The sequence below is a fragment of the Epinephelus fuscoguttatus genome, linkage group LG7, assembly GCF_011397635.1.
Source record: "Epinephelus fuscoguttatus linkage group LG7, E.fuscoguttatus.final_Chr_v1".
NCBI classification, from domain to species: Eukaryota; Metazoa; Chordata; class Actinopteri; order Perciformes; family Serranidae; genus Epinephelus; species Epinephelus fuscoguttatus.
This window is the reverse complement of record NC_064758.1, coordinates 13265219-13275734: the sequence shown is the minus strand read 5'-3', so window position 1 is coordinate 13275734 and position 10516 is coordinate 13265219. Positions and strand designations below refer to the sequence as shown.

The following is a 10516-nucleotide window of genomic DNA, read 5'->3' as shown; positions in this document are numbered from 1 at the left end:
ACGTCACCAAAATACTTGGAGGCGGTGCTGGTGAATACAATATGTTCAAAATGCTGACCGAAGACAGCACTTCAGTTACCCGGGAAAGGACAATTGTCAAGCAGGTAATATGTGTCACTCATAAGATGATAAAGAGGTTTACAGTGAAGTACTAGTTATGTTCTGAACTGAAAAAACATGACAAATGGACAGAAATGTGACAACGAATATATCTGGCAAAATGTTTCACACAGTAACGCCTGAGGAAAGCTATGAAACAAGTAACGTTATGTCTAGTCCGAGCAGAAATTTTAAACATCTGTCAGTTCGATTCAATTAAGTATCTCGAAGAAAATGCCCACTGGGTATTTGAGACACGCTGAATGATATCATTCAAAGACAAAAAAAAGAACAGGTCGTTGAGCTACAACTTTAGATAACACCATTACACCCCCTAGGAATGACATTCATTAACATAGCAAAATATTTTTGGGGTGATAGAAGACTATAAACAGACACAAATTCAGGATAAAGTGTCTTTTTATATATACATAAAATTACCGACAAGGTGGGCACCAAAGATGAGTTTCACCAATTCAATATCTGACCAAATGTCTCCCCATTTGTTCCTGTGTTTTTGCAGAACATTGTGATGTCAAACTGAAGTCATCACTTCATTATTTTATCCAATTAGACATTTGTGTAAAATGTCTTCAAAATTAGTGAATGAATTCTTGAGTTATAGGCCCAAAAACATATTTTGTAAGGTCACAGTTACCTTGACCTTTGACCTTTGACCATCAAAATCTAATCAGTTAATCCTTGAATCCAAGTGGACTTTTGCATCAAATTTGAGGTAAGTCCTTAAAGGCCTTTTTAAGATATTGCCTTCCTGTGAATAACATGGTTGCAACAGTGATCTTGACCTTTGACCACCAAAGTCTATGCAGTTTATTGTCGAGTCCAAGTGGAGGTTTGTGCCAAATAAAAACAAAAAAAATTCTCAAGGTGTTCTTGAGATATCACGTTCACAAGAATGCAAAGGATATGGTCACAGTGATCTTGACCTTTGACCACCAAATTTTAATCAGTTCATCCTTGAACCAAAGTAGACAGTTGTGTCAAATTTGAAGAGATCCCCCCAAAGTGTTCTTAAAATATGTTCACAAGAATGAGAGGGATGCAAGGTCACAGTGACCTTGACTTTCGACCACCAAAACCAAATCAGTTCATTGTTGAGTCCAAATAAATGTTTGTGTCAAATTTTAAAAAATAAAATTGCCTATAGATGTTCTTGAGATATCGCATTCGCCAGAATGACACGGACAAGGTCACAGTGACCTTGACCTTTTACCACCAAAATCTAATCAGTTCATTATTGAGTCCAAGTGAACATTCGTGCCAAATTTGAAGAAATTCTCTCAAAGCGTTCTTGAGAAACTGCATTTATGAGAATGGACAGCTGAAAACAAAATGCCTCTGGCCACGGCTATGGCGCAGAGGCAAAAAGTCACTGTCAAAACTATTCAATAAAAATATAGATTTGTTTTGGAATATTAAGCAATATGATGGTTGTCCCAAAATACATACTGACCACTAACTAATCACATTAGTTTAACGTAGAATTATGTCAATAGTCATTAGACATTAGAATAAGAAAAGACGAAATTGTTAATATATTCAAACAATATAAACATTTTTACACTAAAGTATAAAATCTCTGAATTATTGTAAAAGATATATGCAATAGGCTACGCTAATGCCCATGAAAAGTTCAGTCCAGGGCAGGGATTCCCCAGTTGTCAGGCCTACTCCACACCAACAGAGGGAGCTAAAGCTTCTTAGATACAAGTCACAAGATCTCCCTCCAAGCTTCCTGATTTTGAATAGCCTGCCATAAGATTTTCCACATACGAACCCACAGGACTTAAAGCTAATCAGTAGGTTTCAGTTGGGGGGGGGGGGTAAATAAACACAACAAGTGTATTTGGATGATGTCACACTAGCAGCACATGACAAGGGGGCAGCCATGCATAGTGATAGGTAAGAACTGAACTGTGACTGTGTAATTTTGCACTGTGTTTGTCTGTATACTTGTAGATGGCGAGTGGACAGCTGTCGAGGGCAGAGGCATTGGAGTGCTCACGCTGCAGGCATGCCTGTCATGTGATGCTCTACTGTGACACGAAATCTCAGCTGTTTGGGAGGTTTCCCCTAAGACATATCATACTGGTGAGGAAGAGCACTGTGTGTGAACATTTGTAAGTTGTCTTGTGAAAATTTTCTGAGAATAACTGTGTACTCTGTGCCATAAAATCGATCTGATCTGATGCTACTACGAGTTGGATTTTTAACTGCTGCCCCGGCAAGAAGTAACTTTTAATGGCACTTTTCTAAGGGATATTTTGGCATCAGTAATCTCCAGACTTTGTGGAATATGTGCAGAATTAAATGACAGAAAAAAAGAAGTTTGCAATATTTTGTCTGTGTGTATGTGCACGCGTGTGTGTGCACGCGCACACATGCATGTGTTTGTGTCTGAATAGAACTGACTGAGTCCCTGCATGCACAAGTGATGCACACTTCTGCTTTCAGTGTTTCTGCCTGTTTGCATAAAAACACACTGCTGTTTGTTAGTGAGCATCTCTGCCTCCGTGTGTGGATGCATCAGCGTGTGAGTGTATAACAGCCTCTGTCACTTCCCACAGATGCAGATGCGCTTTGACGGTCTGCTGGGTTTCCCTGGCGGGTGAGTCTTTCCTGGTGCTGCTTTTGTTTTATCCTTTTATGTGCACAGCACAGGTACGTTTAGCTGAGGTTTGTAAGTCTCTCTGTTTCTTCACAGATGAGCCCGTTCAAAAGATATAAACCTGTGTGGCACAGAACAACTATTCACACGCTTGTCACTGGAATACATAAACTACAAGGATGAACAGTGAAACATGACATGACAGGTTCTTCTGTAAGGTACCTTGTCTTGCCATAAAAATAAAAAACAGTTTCAAACAACTGTAACTGCCAGACACGTACTGCTTAATTAGTATTCAACTTAAAATGAATCACTTGTTTCTTTGTGTCTGGGATTTACAGTAGTCACTGCCAAGATTTCTGCGGCATCATTTGCTAACAGTGAATTTATGTAATGCAGCAAGAAGAAAAGTCTGACAAATCATGATAACATTGCAAAAGAAAGGGAAACTGCATTAGCAAATGGTAGCAGTGGTCAGAAGCAGCACTGTCCCAGTTTACATACAGTAGGCATACTTATTGTACACAGTATCTTTTTCTATTACTATTGTGTTTGCAGTTAGTGTACAAATTTAACTGTTTTATAAAACAACAGGAACTGAGACAATTTCTGCTCCAATGCATGTTAATCAAACTGCAGTTGTGGAATGTCACTTCAAATAAAACTTCAAAATAGATTGCAACATATTTATGATTTAATAGTTATTAGCTGAGCAGATCAGCAAAACAATCTTTCAAATCTGGAAAGAAGCACCAAAATTTGACTGAGTGTACCTCTTGGGTCATTCTTTTGAAAAATCCCATTAGCCACGTAAATTTCAAGATGGCTGCCATTTCAACCATCTTTTACGACAGAACTTAATTTTCTGGGCCAATTTCAATGATTCTGGTGTCAAATTATAGTATTATTCAAGTTTCTTGTGTAAATAAATACTTACCACTTCTCCTATGTACTTCTCTCCATCACAGCCAGATAGAAATGATGGGTGCTTTGTGAATTTATGGTCACATGACAACAAATTGCACAGTAGCAGAGAAGCTGCAGAGACTGCAGATGTAAATTAGCTATATAGCTAACTCGGGCTGAACGGTTGTGTTGTGGGTTAGGGTTAGGGTTATAAACTAATTTAAAGGCGCTGTATGTAAGAATGTGGCCAAAACGGTTACTGCACTCAAATTCAAAATACTGCCGCAAGTCATGTCTGCCCCCCCTCCCCTCCAGATTCGAGGTTGCTGGACAGCGGCACGCTGGAGACTGATTTGTATGCCCACGGGCGGCTGCCGTGGCAGGGCCATGTCGCCGCATCCTTGATCTTCGGATTTCCAGTGGACCGTTCGAGCAAGTCCGGCTTCTCTGCTGCTAACGCTGCTGCCGGGATACAGCTCATGAGGAGCTGGCTGCTAATGCTGTGTACTGGGACACTGCTAATGCTGCTGCTGGGATACAGCTCATGAGGAGCTGGCTGCTAATGCTGTGTACTGGGACACTGCTAATGCTGCTGCTGGGATACAGCTCATGAGGAGCCGGCTGCTAATGCTATGTACTAGGACACTGCTAATGCTGCTGCCGGGATACAGCTGAGGAGAAACCGGCTGCTAATGCTATGTACCAGGACACTGCTAATACTGCTTGCCGTGCTACTGTAGCTCAGTCGTAACTGTAACTGATGCTGAGACTGAGACTCTACTGACTGCATGACTGGTAGACGGCGGTGGGTGGCGCAACAGGCCAAAACACAAATTCAAAACGTAAACATGATTTGCGGACCGTAATTTTTTTTTAAAAATGTGAATATTCTGGCTGTACTATTGTTGTCGGTGAGATCGGTATGTTACATGAACATTATTCCTTAGTCTCTGTGACATATTAGGAGGATTTTACGACTATTTGTTTTAGATTTCTTACATATAGTTCCTTTAAAAATAGTGTGTAGGTCAACTTACCCACTGGCTCATCTTAAGCCACTCTCCCCTACGCCATGTGTAGCCCAGAGATCAGTAAGCATAATATTTTCTTTCAATGGCTGAAATATGGTAGAAGGAAGCTTCTAGGCCTCTCCAATACAATAAATCTGGCCTCTCTGTGGTCAAAAATGTATGATTAGATATCAAGATTTTACTTATTGGACAATTTTACACAAAGTTGCCCCCAAAATAGCATTTCTGGGATTAAATTGGGGGCCATCTTGGAAAAAATAGCGGCCATCTTGATTTTTGCGTGGCTAATGGGTTTTATCAAAAGAACAACCACCAAGGAGTATTTGTGCCAATTTTGGTGCTTCTTTCCGCTTGTGAAAGATTTTACTGAAAAAATGCAATTAGCTGCTTAGCTATATTTTTTGTTTTCTAGGGTATTTACAAAGCCCCAGCTTCTGCATGTCCTTTGTACAATGCATCATGGGAAAATATTGTTCATCAGTTTACTGAAAAATTGGATGGCTTGTTATAAAATTTAGTACAGATGGTACCCAAAGCTCAAAACCTTATCACCTTGGTGATCCTCTTTTTTTTATTAGCAGGTTAAAGTATTTTTTGTCTGGTGAGAAATCTCTCTATCCACTCAATGGATTGCCACAACATTTTGTGGTTTTAAGTAAAATATCCCCAACAACCATTGGATTGATTATCAAGAAATGTGATTCAGACTTTCATGTTTCCCTCAGGATATAATTTTTAACTATGGTGATCCCCGCTTTTCATCGGGTCAAAATTTAAATTTGTCCAGTACTTTGGCTCATGATCAAATTGGCTACCTGCAAAACTAATGACGTTCATGACATCAGCCTCAGCTAAACCTTGTGTTTAGCACTAGAGCCAACAAATGAGGGCAAATATTAACATGCTAACATGCTAAACTAACATGGTAACGTGGTAGTAAACATAATTGCAGAACATCAGCACGTAAGCCTGCCAATGTTAGCATTTAGCTAAAACACAGCTGTGTCTGCATACAGCCTCACAAAAGTGCTAGCATGGCTGTAGACTCTTGTTACTTTTACATCATTTGTTTTCATATCTTTTACCTCTTTTACATCTTTTACCTACCTTCTTATCTTTCTACCAAATGTTTCTAATGGCATTTACGAGAATCCACCACGCCTGAACGAAAACAGCCAGTCAGAGCAGAGATGTCTCAGATTGAAAGATCCAATGACTTTTGACTTTATTGTAACTTGAGCAAGGGGTTCCCCATCCATTCATCCATCCATTTTCATCTGCTTATCCGGGGCTGGGTCGCGGGGGCAGCAGGCCAAGCAAAGCACCCCAGGCATCCTTCTCCCCAGCAACACTTGCCAGCTCGTCCTGGGGGACCCCAAGGCGTTCCCAGGCCAGACGGGATATGTAATCCCTCCAGCGTGTTCTGGGTCTGCCCCAGGGCCTCCTACCAGTGGGACGTGCCTGGAACACCTCCAGCGGGAGGCACCCAGGAGGCATCCTGATCAGATGCCCGAGCCACCTCAACTGACCACTTTCAACGCGAAGGAGCAGCGGCTCTACTCCGAGCTCCCTCCGGATGTCCGAGCTCCTCACCCTATCTCTAAGGGTGAGGAGATACTACTGTATCTCGGGGTCTGAAAAGTGTCTTACACCTGTATTCTTTCTAATGGCCAGCAGGGGGCGACTTCACTGGTTGCTAAAAGAAGTCCAATAGTATAAAAGTCAGCGAGAAATCCTTCTTCTCATGTGATTCATTATTGCAGTAAACTTTTTCCTGATAGGTTTATAATCCCAATTGCTAGTTTCAAGTCTTCTTCAATATGGCATGATGTTCATTTTTTAAGTTATGGTCCTATTTAGTAATAGATGATACAGCAGGGTATGCACTTGGGCATGGCTATTTTGTGATTTACAAGTCTGTACCATGGTGGTGTCCAGATCCACCCCTCACTCCTCCACAGCTCCACCCTCTAGTCTATAATGCAAAAAAATCCTCCTCAGGGATGACGTTTTTCTTTAGGCTGACGCGGAAGTTAGCTTCGCCCTGGTTCCCTTGTCAAAAAGCCTATGGGATTTTTGTATTGGATTCTTGACTATTGCAGAAAATAAGGTATAAGAAAAATGTTTTGTTTAGCAAGGTAATCTTCACAAATGAACACTCCTTATGATTTTTGAAGTAATTTTTTTTAAGTAAAATCTAATGTTAGGCTATAAACAAACTGCACTACAGTTGCATGTCTTAACGTTGCCCCGTTCGGCCTGATGGTGGTCTGTAGTCTTATTTAGCAACTTGTTAGCATCCACCGTTTTAAAGACACATAAAAGCTTCTAGGTTCACAAGTGGGGTATTAACTGACGTATTTTACGTTGTAGAACAAAACAGGAAAGTCTCTTAAGCTCGTGATAAGACCTTATTTCAGGCATCCAACCAAAAATCCATTAAAAAAACCCATCGACTTTGAGACGCAGGAACTGGGAGTGCTAAAATGCTAATTTTCGGGTTTTAGGACTCATTTCTGGGGCACTCTGTGGTAGTCGACAAATTCATGGGGGACGTCACATTGGCTACGTCCACTTCCTTTACACAGTCTATGGACTTGAGGCGGGAGCAGCTCAGCAAACTAGTTTTGTTGTTTTAAATTGAGTGAGCTTTTCATTCAGCTTGATTTATTTACTTCCGCACTGAGGAGTCTCGGGAGAGCAGTACAGCTGAAATTGTTTATCTGCTTTCATATCTGATCCTGACCTTTGCCCCCACCTCCTACACTTCAGGCTCGTTAATCCATCGGAGGAGACCCTGGAAGCAGGGCTTAGCAGGGAATTGTTGGAGGAGCTGGGCGTGGCAGTGCCAATATCGGTAGAAGATCATGTGGACTCCCGATTTGCCCCTGCTTCCTCTCCCTCCCGCTCCTCCCGCCTTATCCTTCACTTCTACGTGAAGAAGATGGAGGAGGAGCAGATTAGGGAGGTGGAGAGAGCGGCTGTATCCACTGCAACAGATTATGGACAGGAGGTACCGTGTGTGTGTGTGTGTGTGTGTGTGTATTTTTCTGTCTAGAATGACTGATTGCAGCCATTTACCCGATCTCATGCTCCGTTCCTTATCACCTGTTCTGTGTGTGTGTGTGTGTCTCTCTCTCAGGTTCTAGGAACGGTCAGAGTCCCTCTCTACACCATGAAAGCCGGGGGAGGCCTTGCGCCTTTCCTCTCGCACTCGTTCATCGGCAGCGCTCGCTCCCAGCTGGTCGACTCTCTGCTGCGCTTCAACCTGGTCGCCCCTGAGGACTTGCACAAAGCCCTCGCACACTCGCTGAAGATAAACACACAAAATGCAGAGGACCTGCATGGGGCCCTTGCGCTAACAGAGGCGAGGAAACGGTTTTGAAACACACCTGCACGTGCATCAGCACATCCTCTCAAGCACGCACTTACATTTTGGCCATCAGCAGTGCTCAACACAATCTTTCACTCACACACTTAATCCTACACACACACACAAACACACTGTGATACTGATTCTGAGCTGGTGACTCATAATTGCCTCATGCATCAAACAGTTTGGAGAAAACATTGTCAACTGCTCCACCATTAATGCAAATAAAATCATTTAACCGTCCATGATATTCCCACTTCCTCTGTCATTTTACTCCTGTTGTTGATTTTAAACTGAAAACTTGAAAAAACTAATTAAATGACGTGAAAGCAACTGCCATAGCAAACGACTTTCCTTCATCAAACCTTTTTGTATTTTTATGTTACGATGATGATATCATATTAATGATTCTATCAGGATATTAGACATGTCAAAATATTGCAAGCTGGTGCCAGTGCATGCAAAACAACAGACAAAAGGAGGCAACACATGACTCTGAAAAGCAACCAGAACCATACAAGTCATTACACGGGGCTGTGCTACCTTATATGGCAATGCACAGGCACCCTGTGGTACTCTATATCTACCAAGATCAAAAGGGGCAGCATAAAAAAACATTCTTTCCATTCAGGTAGAATTCTTTGTCTTTGTCCTACTCACAGTTTTGGTGGTTTCATTTATGAAGTTATTGCGGCGGCGCTGGTGCAATCCAAGGATTAATTACGTCCGTGACATACTATATAGCCTACAGGCGAAGATTTGATTCCGTTTAAGTGTACCCTCGGTGCGCATAACGTGCCTGCACCAGATGTTAGTAACCTCATTCCCAGACAATATTGCTGGCAGTGAGCAAGAACAGAGACATGATGCTGCCTAATGTTCATGATACCTACTGTAAATGCACAATCTATCCATTGTTTTTTTGCAGGTGAATCCGCCTGACATGTTGGATATATTACGTGTACTTACTGTATAGTGCAGGAGTACATGCTGAGAGCATAAAACAAAACACAGAGTTTATGTTTGATTCATTACACTGCCGTCAGTGTGATAAACCAACCTCTGTGTTTGATAAATCGGATACAAAATGCACCTAAAAGATGGAGTGAGGGGATGAAGGATGCTGACAGAAACACACTGATTCACTCATGTTTTATTCAGTCTTTTATACAATATATTTATTGCAGAGTCATTTTACATGGACAGGCACATCAATTAATCATAACTATATTCAGATTGACTCATCTTTGTTCAGGTGTGGATAGAATTAGTGATGCAAGTTGGACTTCTTTGTGACGGAGTGAGTGAAGCATGATGTGATCTGCTGTCAATACATGTCTCTCAATCAGCGTGTTTTTCTCAGCTGTCAAGAGGAAAAAATGCACCACATCCGGTGCAACAGACAGGAAACACAGGAGACGAGTCGTACGAAACACTGTTGTCTACAGTCGCGTCTGTGCAAGTCTGTGGCTCCTTTTGTGCTTGTATGTGTGAACACAGCTGCTTGATGACATGCCTTTCTGAAGCATGCACGTGTATGTGCATGCATGCATGGAAACGGTTGCATCCTGCATGAGAGTGCGCGAAGGGGAAAGGATGCTGTCATGTGATGGCGTTGTAAGGGCGAATAATACAAGGTCATCAGAAAAACAATTCGACAGAGAAAGGGATGGAGGGCTGGAGCGGGAGAGGGAGGGAGGGCAGTGCAGGCGAGGGATGGATGGATGGAGGTGGGGGGGAGAGCTGGAGCGAGGGATGCTGAGGGAGAAAGGCAGTATATTCATAGCAGCAGCGGTATTTATAGCCGCCCAGAGGAGAGGAGAGAGCACGGGGCGTGGCTTGGGTTGTGGCTTTCACACTGCTTCACAAGGCAGAGAGGGAGAGAGGGAGGGAATGGGAGGAGAGAAGCAGCTCTGGAGTGAGAGAGAGAGAGACAGAGAGAGAGGAGGGGGGGGAGGCTATTTGGCATATTTGGCAGGAGAGGGAAGAAAGAAAGGAGGGAGGGCTGCTTTTGAGAGAGTGTGTGTGTGCCTGAGAAATGAGAGAGAGAGAGAGAGAGAGGGAGGAGGGTACTGAGCTGAGAGAAATCTGTCAGATTCAAACACACTGCTCTGTGTGTGTGTGTGTGTGTGTGTGTGATAGAGAGAACGAGAGATGAGAAGAGAGGAGGAGAGCTGAGGAACAGATAGAAAGAGACAGCAGAGGACCACAAAGTGAGGTATGTACGGCTGTCACGCTGCACATGAATCCAATAACAACCTGTGTGTTTGCATATACTATATATATATGTGTGTGTGTGAGTGTGTAAAAGTGTGTGCATGCTTGTGTGCATGCGTGACTAAAGTGAATGTCTGTGTGTTTATATATAGTTTAGTGTTTTAAAGGCACACTGTATTCACTTGGGGGTTTCTAAGTGGACAAATGGATGTAGGCTACTGGCTGTTGGGGGTATCAATTATGTAATATGTGTGCACCATT

At 42.5% G+C, this 10516-nt stretch overlaps 2 protein-coding genes across 5 annotated transcripts in view; both read left to right on the top strand.

The window, feature by feature from the left end:
- Positions 1–35: 35 nt before the first annotated feature.
- On the top strand, positions 36–8372 carry zgc:103759 (U8 snoRNA-decapping enzyme). 2 transcript variants are annotated; one of them, XM_049580321.1, is made up of 5 exons: positions 36–104; positions 2080–2211; positions 2688–2728; positions 7438–7678; positions 7808–8372. In XM_049580321.1, exons 1-5 carry the CDS (start codon positions 42–44, stop codon positions 8048–8050), a joined length of 720 nt encoding a protein of 239 aa, XP_049436278.1. In that variant the 5' UTR covers positions 36–41; the 3' UTR covers positions 8051–8372. The 2 variants fall into 2 exon arrangements, with proteins under 2 accessions (XP_049436278.1, XP_049436279.1); XM_049580322.1 differs by lacking the exon at positions 36–104 and adding an exon at positions 1837–1919.
- A 125-nt stretch (positions 8373–8497) lies between these two features.
- arhgap4b (Rho GTPase activating protein 4b) overlaps positions 8498–10516 on the top strand; it is a 43261-nt gene continuing 41242 nt past the window's right edge. The window contains exons 1-2 of one of the 3 annotated variants that reach the window (XM_049580319.1): positions 8498–9522; positions 10181–10256. The gene's annotated coding sequence lies outside the window, so the exon portion shown is untranslated. Of the gene's footprint in view, positions 9523–9998; positions 10257–10516 lie in introns of those variants that run through there. The other 2 variants (XM_049580320.1, XM_049580317.1) reach the window with 2 other exon arrangements.